Source organism: Rhinoraja longicauda, chromosome 15, assembly GCF_053455715.1.
Source record: "Rhinoraja longicauda isolate Sanriku21f chromosome 15, sRhiLon1.1, whole genome shotgun sequence".
Classification (NCBI taxonomy): Eukaryota; Metazoa; Chordata; class Chondrichthyes; order Rajiformes; family Arhynchobatidae; genus Rhinoraja; species Rhinoraja longicauda.
In genome coordinates, this window is record NC_135967.1 from 2,944,445 (window position 1) to 2,962,230 (window position 17,786).

Below are 17,786 nucleotides of genomic sequence, written 5' to 3' on the forward strand. Positions count from 1 at the left end.
CAGAAAGAATTGCCAGGATCTGTCACCGGTAGTTAGAAGAGTATCCAAGTACTCAGTAACTACTTAGTAAGAAGGGTTTCGATCCGAAACGTCACCCACTCCTTCTTTCCTGAGACGCTGCCTAACCCGCTGAGTTACTCCAGCTTTTTGTGTCTACTTAGTAAGTACTACTTACTGCTGAGTACTTACTAAGTAGTACTAAGGAACTAAGTAAAAGTGTGCATGCCAGACTTTATATCTATCTTCACATCTAATTTTTATTTAGAAATTTCACAAATCTGTTGATCTTAGGAATTTATCTAAAATCAGTTATTCACAATAAATTATTAACAATTTCCAGGTTCACCTTTAATCTCAAGCAGAAAGCTAAAAACAAATCTCCTACTTGCATCAAAAAAAAAATTTAAAAATTGTTTCTACCTACAGATGTTTTTATACCTCACAAGACGTGAGGGCTTGTGCAAGAGCAATTAGGCAGCGGTAGTGTTGCTGCCTTACAGCGACACAGACCGTGTGGGCTTCACTGGATGCTCCGGTTTCCTCTCACACACCAAGGTAGCACAGATTTGTAGCTTAATTAACTTCTGTAAACATTGTACAATTGTTCCTAGTGTATAGGATAGTGTTATTGTACAGGATGATCGCTGGTTGGCACTGACCTGGCAGGCCAAAGGTCCTTGCATCTCTAAGCTAAACTAAACTAAAGCAATAATTGTTTGGTCCTTCTCCTTTCATTGCAACTGACAATGTGCTTTAGCACAAAGGAAATCAACTACTTTGGAAAGCAAGCCTGCTTTACGAATGCTATGAACAAGTTGTTTTTCAAACTTCAGACTAAAACTTAAAATTAATTTTCAGCTTGTTGTCACCATTTTGGATGACAGTGCTCAAAAAGTAGGAGTTACCTGAGGCAACGCATTCATTGGAAATTAACTTGGCACCCAGCTACGAGAAGATGGCTGTGAAGTGCTGGGATAAGATGGGTTAGTGGCAATAGGATCCAAGTTGAAATCAAGTCCTTCATCATCCATGAGGTCATGATCAATTATGTAATCCACATCGCAGTCAAGACTTTCCATGAACATATCCAAATCAAGATCTCGGGGGAAATTCTCATGATTCATATTAACTCCTCCTGAAGAGTTGTTGCTGCTGTTCGAGTTGACAGTGGACGGCAAACCAATTTGCAAAGCCTGGCTTACTGGGCACTGGAGTTGGGCCTTCAAAGTGGGCATGTGGTTTGCATCAGGTGGTGGTCCCAACATACTCAACGCTTGAGGTAAAGTATTAGCATTAATAGAAGTGGCTGGTGATCCTGCAGATTTTTCTTGTTGGCTCGGCTGATTAACTTTCGACTCTGCAGATGGACTGCTGAGAGACTCAATGTTCAACAGCATCAAATTTTCACTGGTCAGTCGACCTCCAGTCTGTGGCATTACAGGGTCAACTTGGCTCATCATCACATCAGTATGAGTCGGCGAATCAGAAGTCAGGAGAGCTTCGAGAGTTGCGGGTACACTAAAGTGGCTTTGCACAGATGTCAGTTCTGATGGATCATAGAAAGAGTTTCCATAGGTGGAAGCCTTTGATCCAGAGACAGAATTTTGTGACCTAAATGCATAGGTTGAGCCTTGTTGCATCAATCCAGTGGACAATGATTGTGGAGTTGGCAACAATGCAGATGATGGTGACATGAGGTTTAAATTATCAATGAGTTCAAGTTCTTCAATTATATTTTCCGTGAGCGTTGATGGCAGCTTGCTCGAAGAGCTGGGATAGACAAGTGCAGAATGAAGTTCATCTTCCACGTCCTCCTGTTCTGGCATTATGGGGGACAAATGTCCAGTACTTAACGTACTAGCATTAGAGCTTGTTCTTGGTCTAAAACTGGTCCAAGTCTCAGAATCCTCATTGTTACGCGAGGAAGGACTGCCGGGCCATTTGGAAATTTGTGAACTAGGACTATCAGCATTTCCCTCCTGAGCTGTTTGAAGGGCAGCCTTTTTCCGGGCAGCTCTTCCTTTGCTCTTGACAAGCTTGCTATTATTGTCCATTGATGCTGCTCTTCGCCTGGGCGATTTTCCACTTTTGCCACCTTCAGGATTGAGTATCCACCAAGAGCTCTTCCCGGTAGCTTCATTGTGGACTCGGATGAATTTGCTGTGCAGAGAAAGATTGTGTCGAATGGAATTCTGAAAGAATCACAAAAATACAGGTTAGAAAACTACTTGGGAAAAGTTGAAAACAAAACGGCTTCAATCCAACTGAAAATTGACGCCCAAAACATTAATCATGCTTTACTTTTCAGAAGTTGATTACTGCTATGCATTCAGATGTTCAACACTTGACTTCAGATTTACCCGTTTTTGCTCAATCCAAAAGATGTTACAACTTTTATCTTGCTTTATAAAAGAGGCATAGAGTCATACAGCACAGAAACAGGCCCTTCAGCCCAACTCATCCATGCCGACCAAGATGTCCCATCTAAGCTAGTCCCATTTGGCTGCGATTGGCCAATATATCTCTCTACACCTTTCCTAGCCATGTACCTTCCCAAGTGTCTTTTAAATGCTGTTATATTACCTGCCTGAATTACCTCCTCTGGCAGCTCCTTCCATATACCCATCACCCTCTTAAAAAAAAGTTGCTCTTCAGGTTCCTATTAAATCTTTCCCCTTTCGCACCTTAAATGTATATTCTCTGGTTCTTAATTCCCCTATCTTGACCATGCATATCTTACATGCAATCACTTTAAAAAAAAATTGTATGCAAGAACATCCTGGGTTGACTCACATTCTAGTTTACTGTTTTGACCGTTTTGACCATAAGCATAAAAACATCACCACCATACTTTCAGAGCACATTTTTTTGCTATGATCAAAATAAGTTTGCATTGGAAGACAATAGAGACGTTTTGCAGATATTTATATAATTTTAAGAATGTTAGTCAAGGATTACAGAAATATTTCGCAGTTTGAAGTAGTCCATATGCCGTTGAGTGCGGCCTTTTGCTGAAGTCAAAGCAGCTCACATTGTCAGACCTAAAGAGGGGCTACTGCACTTTATTTAATGGGGAAACCCATTCCAACATGCCACAACGAATGTGTAAAGAGTCAACCTCAGGGATTTGTGGCACTTGCGGTTTTCACCCTTAAGTTGCTTATGTGGGAGTTAACATTTGGCTTGCAAGAGGCAGCTGTGAGAACAATAACAAGACTTGTGCCCAGAAGATATGGCAGGAGTGCCACGCTCTCCTGTACTCTGCTCCTCATTTTGTTGCAACATTAAAGTATCAACATCTAGACACACAAAACTATTCTAGCCAGAGGTTGCAGAAAGACTGGAGACATTATAATTGCATTGTAAATATGAAAGATAAAAAATAAAAATCACAAGTCTGTTCAGCATGCAACCAGAGTTTAAAAACCACATACTACTGCTTTAATGAACCCAAGATTTTAGTGGACTGGGTAAGAAAGAACTGCAGATAGATACAAATGCTGGAGTAACTCAGCGGGACAGACAGCATCTCTGGAGAGAAGGGATGAGTGACGTTTCGGGTCGAGACCCTTCTTCAGACTGATGTCGGGGGAGTGGATGGGACAGAGATAGAATGTAGTCGGAGACAGTAAGACTGGTGGGAGAACGGGGAAGGGGAAGGGATGGAGAGAGAGGGAAAGCAAGGGCCTTTTGAAGTTAGAGAAGTCAATGTTCATACCGCTGGGGTGTAAGCTACACAAGTGAAATATGAGGTGCTGTTCCTCCAATTTGCGCTGGGCCTCACTCTGCCAATAGAGGACAGAAAGGTCAGATTGGGAATGGGAGGGGGAGTTAAAGTGCAGACCGAGCGGAAGTGTCCAGCGAAATGATCGCGGAGCCTGCAGATGCTGGTTTAAACAGAAAATAGACACAAAATGCTGGAGAAACTTAGCGGGATAGGCAGCATCTTAGGAGAGAAGGAATGGGTGACGTTTTGGGTCGAGACCCTTCTTCTGACTGTATTCTAAACTTCTCATGCACAATTGACTTTTTGGTGTTTTCAGGAATATTGGTATTCCTGGCAAAGCCAGCAATTAGTACCCATCCCCAACTGCCTTCCACATAGTAATGGTGAATTGGTAGTCTTCTAATGAACATGCTCCCACAATGTCATTAGATAATGATTTCCAGGAATTACACTCAGCAATCATGTAGAAACGACAGAATATTTTTGGCTAAGAACATGTATGACCAGGGAGGAAAATCTGTAGGTAAAAATATGTTCTGAACTGCCTGCTATCCATGTGCTTCATCACAGATGTTATGAAATTGGGAGTAGCTATCAATGTAATCTATGCAATTAAGTGTCACACATTTTAACATAAACCATTGGAAGTTAATATGTAGATAAAGCAAGCAATTAGGAAGTTTAACAGGGTATTGGCTTTTAGCAGAGGAGGATTTAGTATCTTGCTCCATTTACACTGGGTGTGAGCGATACCATGCCTGGAACGTTGTGCAAGGTTTGGTGTCCATTCCCAAAGAGAGCTACTGAAAAGCTCACCACATAGGTTTCTGGATTTATCTTAGGTGGGAACACACTCTCATGTTTGGAAGCATGAGAGTTGATCTCATTGAATTTCTTGACAGATTTCTTGACAGAATAGATCAGGAGGATTATATTTCCCCTGGTTAGGGTGTCTGGGATCAGAGGTTTGGAGTCTCACAATGAAGGATCAGCTTTACATACGAGATGAAAAAAATGTCTTCATGCAGAGGGTGATAAATGTTTGACATGGTCTACCCCAGAGGGCTGTGGAGTATATTCAAGACAGATCAACAGATGCCTGGAAAGTAAGGAAATCAAGGCAATGGGGCAAGTACAGCAAGGGGTATTGGTGTTAAGAAATCAGCAACTGTATTGAAGAAGAGTCCCTAACTGAAACATCACCAATGCATGTTCTTCAGAATGCTTCCTGACCTGTTGTTACTCCAGCATTGTCTTTTGTAAACCAGCAACTGCAGTTCATTTTTCTGCTTATTTTAGACACAACAGGGAAACAGGCCCTTCAACCCACCAAGTCAACGCGAACCATCAATCACCCATTCACAACTAGTGTAAGAAAATAACTGCAGATGCTGGTACAAATCGAAGGTATTTATTCACAAAATGCTGGAGTAACTCAGCAGGTCAGGCAGCATCTCAGGAGAGAAGGAATGGGCGACGTTTCGGGTCGAGACCCTTCTTCACTGATGTCAGGGGGGGCGGGACAAAGGAAGGATATAGGTGGAGACAGGAAGACAGTGGGAGATCTGGGAACTTTAGATAGTTCCTCTGTCCCTCTCTTCCCCTCCCCCTTCCCAGATCTCCCACTCTCCACCTATATCCTTCCTTTGTCCCGCCCCCCCTGACATCAGTCTGAAGAAGGGTCTCGACCCGAAACGTCACCCATTCGTTCACAACTAGTTCTATGTTCTCCCCACTTGCTTATCCATTCCTGACACATTCGGAGTAATTTTACAGAGGCCAATTAATCTACAACCCTGCACATTTTTGGGGTGTGCAAAGAAATTGGAGCACCTGGAGGAAACCCACACGGTCGCATGGAGAACCTGCAAACTCCCAACAGTCAGCACCCAAGGTCAGATTTGAACCATAGTCTCTGGCACTGTGAGGCGCTTGCTCCAACTGATGCCGAAGAAAGTGAATGGTTGAGGTACCAATCATGCAAAATGATACATTTTGGATGTCACTAGACTTCTTCTGTTGTAAGAACCACCTAGAAATTGGAGCGAGTTCTCACATCCCTGAGCTGGGCATTGTAATGGATAAAACCCTTTGGAGAATCGTGAGGAGAGTCATCCCCAAGATACCCAGTTATGACTTGTTCTTGAAGCCAATTACATTTCTAGTCAATCTAGTCAATGATGATCTAGAGGATATGGATTGTTGGGGGGGGGGGGGGGCAATGATGGCAATGCCATTGAATACAAACATAGTGGATAATTATTCTCTCTCACACTAGAGATGATAGTTATTTGGCACTTGTGTAGTATGATTGATATTTGTCTCTAACCGTCCACACCCAAATGTTGAATAAGAAAATCACTGCAGATGCTGTATCACAGAGGGGGAGCAGCAAGAAAGCATGTTGCTAAACTCTCGTCGAAGAGAGGAGGAGAACTTCTTCAAAGTGGACATACCTTGAAGAGAAATCGCAGTGGAGCAACAAGTGGTATAAGAAAATAACTGCAGATGCTGAATAATTCTTGCTGCATATAGAGGGGGATTTATTGTTTTGTGCTTATGTGAATGGAACCAATTATTGTGTAATGTTCATTAAACATCCTCATTGCTGACCTGATGATGGAAGGTCATTGGTGAAGCAGCCAAAGATAATTATATCTAGGATCCTACCTGAAGGATATCCTACAGTAACATCATAGATTTGAAATGATTAATCTCCAAACGATCACAACATCCTCCTTTGTGCAATGTATGATTCCAATCGGTAAACCAGTTCCCTCCTTTAAGTTCACTGGCCTCAGTTTTATAAATGTTCCGTGATGACATACTGCTTTACCATCAAGGACAATCCTTCTTTACTTATTTGTTAAATTCGGCTTTTTGGTCCACGTTTATATCAAGGCTATAATGAGGTCTGGAGCTGGAGATTCTGGCAAAACCCAGTCTATGGATTTTCAAACAGGTTATTGTTCATTAACACTTGCCACCCCAGTCAACAACACCAACCATTACCTTGCTACTGGTTCAGCATTGAAAAGTGGCTAAGGATGACCTAAATTGGAAAGATTCTGTTTTGTGGAAAAAAATATTTGAGTATGTTTTAAAAGCAAATATTGAAGATGCTGCAAAACCAAAATAAAAACAAAATAGGTTGACAATGCTCAAGGTTCATGAAAGATTAATAGACATCATATCTGAAATTAATTTTGTTTCTCTCGTCATAGATGTGTCCTTACTTGTTTGGTACCCAACATTTCATGTTTTCATGAACAATTTTCAACCTAGTTTAGTAAATGCCAGTGTTATAAACGCAGTGGAATAGTTTGGCTTATGGCATGACGAGCTCTATGGTCTTTAGCATCTCAGCAAGGAAGTTTTATTAATTATACCCAGCAATTTCTTTTCATCAAGTGGAGTGAATCAAATTGGCTGAAGACACGTATATGGCAAAGATCGACTTTCCAGCACTTCTGGTCAAGGATGGCTGCAAATGCATTTAGCTATATCATCACCATGCAGGTACTGGTCTCCCTATAGTCAACGACATGAATTACCATCTTTTTTGACCAGACGAGAGAGAGAGAGAGAGAGAGAGAGGGAAGAACTTTGATCTCCTTCACTCGTTGTGGAGTCAACTAGTTGCATCATGAATGTTTCTATTTAGCATTTACAGAACCATGGGTTGTAGCTTCTATGCGTTAGCATTTAACTTTAAATTTGGTGTTGCTGCTCGCAAGCCTTAGGAAAATGAATAAGTACCACACAACAAAATGGAGGATGTTCTCCATGTCCAGGCATTACTTTTATTCCTACAATGACAAAACAATGGTTAGTCCTCTCAAAACTATCACAGTAGATTGACAAGGATAAGTTTGGTTCTCTCATCAGCTGTCCCACTCTCTTCCCAGTCCCTATAGATTCCAGGAATCAGGCAGTGCTGATGCTTTCAGAGTACAATGAGTACTCCTGCTAATCTCAATGCATCCAAATGCCATTTAATGTGGACATGTGTGGATCCATCAGCAGAGTTCAATTGGCAAGTGGGTAACTAAACATAGCACAAAAAGTAAGGCAATTTGTGTTTGGTAGATTATTTCTTTGTTGTAACAATGCTTCTTGGCAATAAATCTTATACCGTTGGAAAGCCTGTTTATTTCCCTTTTAAATGGTGCCACATTTGTAAGGAACATGCATTTGTGGGATGAGCAGCAGAGCTGAGTATATGGGTTGCGCCCATGAAAAATTTGCCAAATCTTCTCTGCCAATGCCAAACAGCTTATTCTGCTGGTGCTATTGACTCTTGTTTTGAGCTTCTGGTACCCCCAGGTGCTGACAAGAATGGGATGCCATCCCACAACAGTGTGCGACCAGGCTGGTGACCAGCATGAGGAGGAGGTGCCAGGCTGTTATGGCTGTGTATGGTTCTTCCACACGCTACTGTGGCTCCTGTTTATTAAATGAATAAATTGTTAAATTGCCAATATGTCTTGTTTCTTCAGACTTCAATCATCCAATCCACCAAACAACACCGAACAAGAGTCAATGGCAGAATAAGCTGTTTGGCATTGGCAGAGAAGATTTGGCAGGTTTTTCATGGGCGCAACCCACATACTCAGCTCTGCTGCTCATCCCACAAATGCATGTTCCTTACAAATCTGGCACCATTTAAAAGGGAAATAAACAGGCTTCCCAACGGTATAAGATTTATTGCCAAGAAGCATGGTTACAACAAAGAAATAATCTACCAAACACAAATTTCCTTACTTTTTGTGCTATGTTTAGCAAGTTTCCTTGTATATGGCTGATCATGTGTTGTTGTGGGGTATGGAGTCAATGTCATGGATACCAGGGCCACTCCTTCGTATCTGTACAACCTATTTCACCATCTCAGATTGGTCTATTTTGCTTGTGGAACAGCAAGTTCTGGGCTGCTGACTTTAAGGTATGATTCACACAGTTTCATGGCAAGTCTGTGAGGCAGTTCTACCAGTTTGATTCCAATCCCCACCTTTTAACCAGGACAGGTTAATCAAGTGATTAAAAAGGCTTACAGGAGGCTTTCCTTTAGTCGCAAAGACAAGGATCAGAAAGCAGGGAGGGTAGAATTATACACAATGAGTGAGAGTTTCTCTTAGCATTCAGGTCACAGTATAGGGAAGATATGACTATATTGAAGAAGGTGCAGGAGGAGATGTTGGAGGCTGTTGCCAGGACTAGAAAATCACAGCTGCAAGGAAATATTGTGCAAGGTAGGGTAACGTTCTTTGGAAGAGAAGTGATTGAGAGGAGACTTACTTGAAATGTAGAAAATTATGAGGGATGTAGAAAGTAAATAGGAAGTATCAACTTTCAGAATGTAGAAGCAAGCAACTGCAGTTGCTGGTTTACAAATTAAGACACAAAGTTCTGGCGTAACTCATCAGGTCAGGCATCATCTCTGGAGATCATGGATAGATGACGTTTTGGGTCAGGACCTTTCTTCAGTCTGACGAAGGGTCCCAACCCGAAACGTCACCCAGACGCTGCCTGACCTGCTGCGTTACTCCAGCAGTAAGTATCTAATCACTCCTGATATAGGGTCAAAAACTAGGGGTGGGGATTTAGAGGAGTATGAAGATCCCCCCCACCACCTCCTCCACCCAAAGGATAATAGCAAATTTAGTGATATCCATAGTTTTTGTTACCAGCTGGCAGTCCATTCCCTCAAACCCTTGAATGACTTAGTGGCATTGAACTGGAAAGTAACCGTTTCACTACAATGACTGCCCGTCTGCTGAATATGCCAGGATTTTCTTCTTTTTTTAAAAATTGTATCTAATAATTTTGTTACAGATTCCAAATAATCCATGAAAAGGAATTAAATTTATACATTTCAACAGCGATTAACCTATCGTATCATGAAATATAAAATTAATAGTGCTGGTCCATTTGCGCAACTTAACAGGATTATACAATCCACAAATATAATTACGCTGTTGGTTTCCTCAATAAAGCTAAGCTGGGAAACCATTCCATGTACATACTAGACCTTCAATGGAATTACAGAAACTAACCAACCAAACATGTATTTTACTGTAAAATAAAAAATAAAGACAAGGTTTCTGTTCAAGTTGGCGAAGTGAGGACATACCATTCATATGAACTCCATGCTCCGCAATAACTCCAGCATAATATGCCAGATGTAATGCCAAGTATTCTCAGTGTTTTACTCAAATCAGGTTTTTCTACTAAGTAGCATCTCCAGTCTATTGAGTTTTTTTAGACTTGCAATAAAGCAAGGCAGCCTTACTATAAAAATGTCGTAAAATGTCTCAAAAATGATGCACGATGACACAAATGTATCATGACAATAAACTGAAAAGCCTCAGCATTACAAGCTTTGTAACCAGCAACAGATTTAGTTGTCATTTGTTCCCACGACTAGACTAATGGCATGATAGTGGCTGTCATTCTGCCAAATTTGCAAATCTACTGCAGTAATTCTGGCCTGTCTGTGTTGGCCACACACCTCAGCATATTGACACGATCATCTGCACACTTTCAAATACTTCAGTGGACTTTATACGAAAAACATCCTCATGACATATTAGTTTTTCGGCCACTTCCATATTATGATTTACAGTGCCCTCCATAATGTTTGGGACAAGGACCCATCATTTATTTATTTGGCTCTGTACTCCACAATTTGAGATATGTAATAGAAAAAAAATCACATGTGGTTAAAGTGTACATTGTCAGATTTTAATAAAGGCCATTTTTATACATTTTAGTTTCACCATGTAGAAATTACAGCAGTTTGTATACATAGTCCCCCAATTTCAGGGCACTATAATGTTTGTGACACAACAATGTCATGTAAATGAAAATAGTCATGTTTAGTATTTTGTTGCATATCCTTTGCATGCAATGACTGCTTGAAGTCTACGATTCATGGACATCACCACTTGCTGGGTGTCTTCTCTGGTGATGCTCTCTGTCAGGCATGTATTGCAGACATCTTTGGCTTGTGCTTGTTTTGGGGGCTAATCCCCTTCAGTTTTCTCTTCAGCATATAAAAGGCATGCTCAATTGGGTTCAGATCGAGCGATTGATTTGCCCACTCAAGAATTGACCATTTTTTTATCTTTGAAAAACTCCTTTGTTGCTTTAGCAGTATGTTTGGGATCATTGTCTTGGTGTAGAATGAACCGCCGGCCAATGAGTTTTGAGGCATTTGTTTGAACTTGAGCAGATAGGATGTGTCTATACACTTCAGAATTCATTATGCTACTACCATCAGTAGTTGTATCATCAATGAAGATAAGTAACCCAGTACCTTCAGCAGCCATACATGCCCAGGCCATAACACCCCCACCACCGTGTTTCACAGATGAGGTGGTATGCTTTGGATCTTGGGCAGTTCCTCCTCTCCTCCATACTTTGTTCTTGCCATCACTCTGATATAATTTAATCTTTGTCTCATCTGTCCACAAGACCTTTTTTCCAGAACTGTGGTTGCTCTTTTAAGTACTTCTTGGCAAACTGTAACCTGGCCAAGTTATTTTTGCAACTAACCAGTGGTTTGCATCTTGCAGTGGACTCTATTTCTGTTCATGAAGTATTCTGCGGACAGTGGTCATTGACAAATCCACACCCGACTCCTGAAGAGTGTTTCTGATCTGTCGGACAGGTGTTTGGGGATTTTTCATTATTGTAGAGAGAATCCTTCTGTCATCAGCTGTGGAGGTCTTCCTTGGCCTGCCAGTCCCTTTGCGATTAGTAAGCTCACCAGTGCTCTCTTTCTTCTTAATGATGTTCCAAACAGTTGATTTTGGTACGCCTAAAGTTTGGCTGATGTCTCTAACAGTTTTACTCTTGTTTCTCAGTCTCATAATGGCTTCTTTGACTTTCATTGGCCCTGAAAGGGCCAAATGGCCTCCTCCTGCACCTATTTTCAATGTTTCTATGTAACTTTGGTCCTCATGTTGATAAACAGCAATAAAAGTTTCCAAGGGTAATGGAAAGACTGGAGGAAGGACTTGGTGCTGAGAGCTCTCTTATACCTGCATTAAGGAGGCAATTAAACACACCTGAACAATTACAAACACCTGTGAAGCCATGTGTCCCAAACATTATGGTGCCCTGAAATGGGGGGACTGTGTATAAACATAGCTGTAATTTCTACATGGTGAAACCAAAATGTATAAAAATACCCTTTAATTAAATCTGACAATGTGCACTTTAACCACATGTGATTTTTTCCAATTACAAATGTCAAATTCTGGAGTACAGAGGGAAAGAAATAAATGATGGGTCTGTCCCAAACATTATGGAGGGCACTGTATTTCCTGCACCTAAAGCCAACACTTTAAAACACTTTCACTGCAACTCTTCCTACCTTACCCCTCCTCCAAAATAAAAAGCAGTCTATAAATCACACACATTTCCTGTTAGACATTAATCTGTACCCTTTGGAAAACATTTCTTTTTTAATAAAATAGACACAAAAATTACATTGTTGTTCCTGGTATTGTATGAATATTAAACATAATTGTCTAGAATCTGCAAATGGAAACACTTATGACCAACTAGGCCCACATTTCACAGAACTGGATGAAAGAGCGAAAATCCATCACATCACTGGAATATTTATTGCACTTAACTGTCTTCAAGCCAAAGAACATAAGGTGAAAAAAAGCACAGCCTCGAGTCTGATTTTATGGTTAGTAACAGCTGAAATACTACCAGATTCAGGCATGTCCAAGCCTATGAAGTAATCAGAAGGAAATCAGACCTGTGGTTAAAATAGCTTGCAGGCACATGTGGTATCAATCATCCACTATCCAACACAAAATCAGTCCCAAACACCAAATTCACCCAAATTCATACATGGTCTATTAACACATGCTATTATACAAGTAGTATTGTACATCTAATCAAGGAGCAGTTTCACCCCAGTCACTTGCTCCAGATTCAGTGGCAGGTAGTATTTTAAGTAACATATTACCAATACAAAGAGAATGCCAAGCTTAAAGAAAATGACAACATCATTGTATGTGGAAAGTTTGATAATGCAACATGGTGTGGCGGCTCCCAAGGGTCGGGCCATACTTCTACCGACCCCTCGGCACGGGAATGGACCAGTCCCGGGAGGCGGTCCTGGACTCAGGTATATAAGGACAAGGTTTGGGCGCCAAGCCATTCCGGCAGACTAGACCCGTCTGATACCACGATACAATAAAATATACCTTCCCGAAATACCTGGCTCCTTGCCTTTATCGACACGCTACAATGGAGACATTTAGATAAAAATGTCTGATAGAAAAATCAGGGTAAACCTGTTGCAAATTGTTCTGACTGTACTGCCCCCCTCCATGGAATGAGCAATTCAAACCAAAACAAATCTTGGTTCAACTCCTAGACTTAATTCAATGATCTACACTAGCACAGGATAGTGCATCATCTCAAGCATCTCAGATTAAAAAAGCTCTCAAAGGATTTTCACCCTATATTCGTAAGTAGTCACTTTTCAGAAAACTGTGAAATGCAGATGAATAATAGACCACACTTCTCTGGTCAGACATCATTGAATGTTCAGGATCATGATAAGCAGGAAGCATACGACCCAGGTCAAGTTACCTTCTTGAGAAAAATGGGGGTGTGTGGGGGTGTGGGTGTGTGTGTGTGTGTGTGTGTGTGTGTGTGTGTGTGTGTGTGTGTGTTATATATCAGTCTCACTAAAAAGGAAGAGAAAGCAGTTTTTTTTTTGTTCAACCAAAACACTCTTATAAATTGTTCTTGGAGACACTGCTTCATGAAAATAGGTGGGCAAATCTTTATTTTTTTCCTATGACAAATCACTACAATATCACACCAATTTAATAATTCAGCAAAAATAAGCAAGCTTCCTTGGTTCACACTTGGTTACAAGCCCAAAAATAGCATCCATTTAGTGCCCTTGATGAGATTATAGATTAACAAACATGCTTCCCATATGTGGGAGAACAAGTAGATCCAAATGCCTTTGGTGCTGAGTGTATTTCTATATATCACTCAACAGAAGCCAGGACTTGCATTCTAATCAACCTTCTCAACATCAGGACCCCCTGAACAGAGGCAATGAAGAAATGCTGAAGCATCCCCCAGCAATAAATATTTTCCCTCTATTGTGCCTAATTATATCCGACTCCTGTACATCAACGGCTCGGAACCCTTTCACCATTTAACCAGCACTTTTTCTGACAATCTGGACACTCACAAATCTCAAGTTACACTCCATTGCCAAAACTTTGCCCACTCACTTAAACCAATCTATATTCTTTTGTTAAAGCACAAGGGACCTTCAATTTATGAATAATTTAGCACAATTTGATTCCTCTCGATGCTTCCAATGAAGTAACAACAACATCTATTTTCAAAGTAATTTATAATGCCATCACCAATAGACATAAATGAGTGCTCTGGAAATAACTCGGTAACAGAGTAAATACTAGAAATTAATATATATCTCAGTATTTTATCCAAGTATTATGTAAATAAAGTGGACAATATCCTCTAGCCACCAGTCACACCAGTTTCAAAAACAAAAAGAATGTACGGTGGCACAGCGGTAGAGTTGCTGCCTTGCAGCCCTTTCAGCACCAGAGACCCGGGTTCCATCCCAACTACGAGTACTGTCTGTATGGAGTTTGTACGTTCTCCCCGTGACCGCGGGGTTTTCCCCGAGATTTTCGGTTTCCTCCCACACCTCAATGACGTACAGGTTTGGAGGTTAATTGGCTTTCTATAAATAAAAATTGTCCCCAGTGGGTGTAGGATAGCATTAATGTGTGGGGATCACTTGTCGGTGCAGATTCAGTGAGCCAAAGGGTCTGGTTCCATGCTGTATATCTAAACTGAACTAAGCAATAGACCGTGGTATGCTCCTTCCAATTATAGCATTGTCACAAATCAAAATAAACTTATATCCTCTCTTGCATGCCATACTGACATTATCTATCAGAACGATCTCACTTAAAATCTAGTGCATGTTTCTCTGAAATGATAAATGTTTTAAACCTGGACTGTTAATTATTAAATGTTTTATTTCCACCCTTCCCAGTCCCCATTTCAAATTCTAACTTGGAATGCTTTATTTCTTAAAATTATAAAAATGTTGCACCTCTCTTAAAATTTAGCCATTAAAACCGCCATAGTTATATTTGAATATAACCATGCAAATTTAAGAGTGTGAAATAAGAGAAGGAATACAAAGACAATATTACCAAAGGTGTAGATTTTTTTCAATGCACCAATGAACTAAGTGTTGATTCCTCATTTACCATAGACTAAAGGGCAGACATTTCTCACCCACAAGTAGATAAAGAGCAGAATCTTAGTAAAAACACAAAAGAAATCGCTGGCAAGATTAACTTTTCTTTTGAAGTTATGGTAGCCCCAGTTAAATCAGATAGTGTTGTCTCATTTCAGTACTACTTCTCCAATTCCAAGCTCACAATGAGAGCATTGTCTTGTAACACAAGCAGCTCCACTCTCACCCACGTAAACATGGGAGTCTTTCTGTACAGAAATGTCAAACGTGGACAGCATCTATGCGACAAAAACAAACTACAGAATGGGAGGGAGCCATTCCTACAAGACAAAAATAAAAGACACTTTCAGAAAGGAAACGGAATCATTTAAATAGGCAAAATTCTGACAGGAAAACAACTAACGTCTTACTTGCCAATGTCACATCGTCAATTCACAGTAATAGGTTTATGGCTTTAAACTACTGGTCAGAAGCTCTCTGCAAAATTTTGACTGCCATAAAATGATTAGGGATAAAAACAAACAAGTCACTGTTCTATTCCTGCCAGCTTTTTCCAAATCAAATTAAAATTTGCAAGAGACAATATTGGGAACAGAATGGATAGCAACATCATGTGAGCATTAGAATAGTATGGCAATCAGCTGACACTTGATCATTAGCTCATTGGACTTCGGAAAATAAAAGTTACATTTTAATTTATGCTGAAAGTGATTTAGGATTATTAGGAACAGGCTGGGGGGGGGGGCACAAAATTACCAGAAAGAATGTTGTTTATACCAGTGGCAAAAAGCCATAGCCCATTCAGCTGACAGCTTTGTTGAATTCATTTATAACTCATCGAAAGACGACAAACTCAAAGAATTACAGAAGTAACAGGAGATGAAATCACCCTCTTTCTCTTGGCTTAAAAGACTGTTATCAATGCACCCAAAATGTAAAAGATTGAAGATACAGGTGCTCTTCAACTCCCGATGGGGTTACGTACCGAGAAATCCATCGGAAACCAAAAATATAGCAAATGGAAATGCATTTAATACACCTGATCACATGGCTGGAAGCGAGATGCGGTTCGCTACGGATTGCTGCCATTCGCACCATCGCAAAGTCAAAATATCGTAAGTCAAAGCATCGTAAGCCGGGGAGCATCTGTACTGCATTCTTCAATCAATTTGGAGGCTCCTTGACATTTAGTCTGTGGAACAGTGTTTTCAAATGGCTAAGCCATGATTAATTCTCATCCTAATAACCAAACTTGAAATATTACCACTATGGAGGTCAGGCAACGAGGTTCAATGAATCTAATCAAGCTGAAATCAGGCTTTTTGCCCAGGATAAATGTCTAGTGTATTTAGTTTGGATGTAAAGAGCAATTGTGCCAACTGAACACTAGGGCGGCATCCAGCACAGTTGGCTGTGGGGCCCTGTCAAAACTGTATGGACCTTCTAACAATCCAAAATGTGGCTGACATTTGGAGACAATTAAAAAAACTTATTTCAATTGTCTCATAATGGCTTCATTGACTTTCATTGGCACAACTTTTGTCCTCATGTTGATAAACAGCAATAAAAGTTTCCGAAGGTGATGGAAAGACTGGAGGAAAGACTAGGTGCTGAGAGCTCTCTTACACCTGCATGAAGGAAGCAATTAAACACAGCTGAGCAATTACAAATGCCTGTGAAGCCGTGTGTCCTAAACATTAAGGTGCACTGAAATGGGAGGACTATGTATAAATACAGCTGTAATTTCTACATGAAATCAAAATGTATAAAAATGGCCTTTATTAAAATCTGACAATATGCACTTTAACCACAAGTGATTTGTTATTGTGGAGTTCAGAGGCAAATAAATAAACGATGGGTCTTTGTCCCAAACATTACGGAGGACACTGTATTTACTCAGCACTGTCCAAATACCAACAGGTCCCTCTGGAACCATTGGCTACAGCTAACATAATTCAGCTCAACAGGGATACCAATTACTCTGCTTATGTTCTGAAGTTCAATTTCCATATACTTTCAACAAATCTTATACTGGTTACATAACTAACAGCTGCATGCCTGTTTACAGTCTATGTACTAGGGTCTCAAATTTCACTCAGTTGTGGCCAAGGTGACGTCAGTACTTTTCTTGTAACTTGAAATGACTGAACAGGGGGTTGCAAACAAAGCCTTTTTTAAAAAAATCTGAAACCCCAGCACTTCTAATTAGCTTTTTCATTCTCAATTCATGCAGTTTCAGAACTAAAGTTCAGTATGGGTTTTATAAAATGTTTATGATCTATATACTAAAACTCCCGTTTGTTTGTTTGTTCCTGAACTACAGCCAAAACAGTACACGATAGCGGGACAATTTTAGGCCCATCTTACTCACCACTGTCACTTTGGTGCTAATGGAAGAGGTTTCATTGAAATCGGTGTTATATTTTTAAAGTTAGTCACATTTTAAGGTTTAAATCTACCTTCTAGGGAGGGAGGGGGGAGTGAGGAAGGGGGGGTGGAGGGTAGAGGGAAGGGTGGAAGGAGGGAGGGGAGGGTGAGAGGGAGGAGGAGGAGGAGGAGGGGGAGGGAGGAGAGGGTGCTGCACCAAAGCAGGAGAGGTTTGGGCCCAAGGTGTCCACTTGGTCTAGTAGTTTATTAAATTGCCAGTGGGCCCATGTTGAGTAGAACATTAATCCTTGTATAGATTTCGTTGCTTCTAAGGTATATGATCTATAATTCATTCTAAGATGGTGCCCAAGCCAGACAACTCTGCATGCTGGTCCCAGAAGT

At 40.6% G+C, this 17,786-nt stretch overlaps 1 protein-coding gene across 1 annotated transcript in view; it reads right to left on the minus strand.

Annotated features, from left to right (window-relative positions):
* Positions 1-17,786, minus strand: part of foxo4 (forkhead box O4) — a 45,767-nt gene that overhangs the window by 13,304 nt on the left and 14,677 nt on the right. The window contains exon 2 of the mRNA XM_078412108.1: positions 906-2,192. Coding sequence (XP_078268234.1) covers positions 930-2,192 — 1,263 coding nt within the window. The 3' untranslated portion in view covers positions 906-929. The remainder of the gene's footprint in view (positions 1-905; positions 2,193-17,786) is intronic.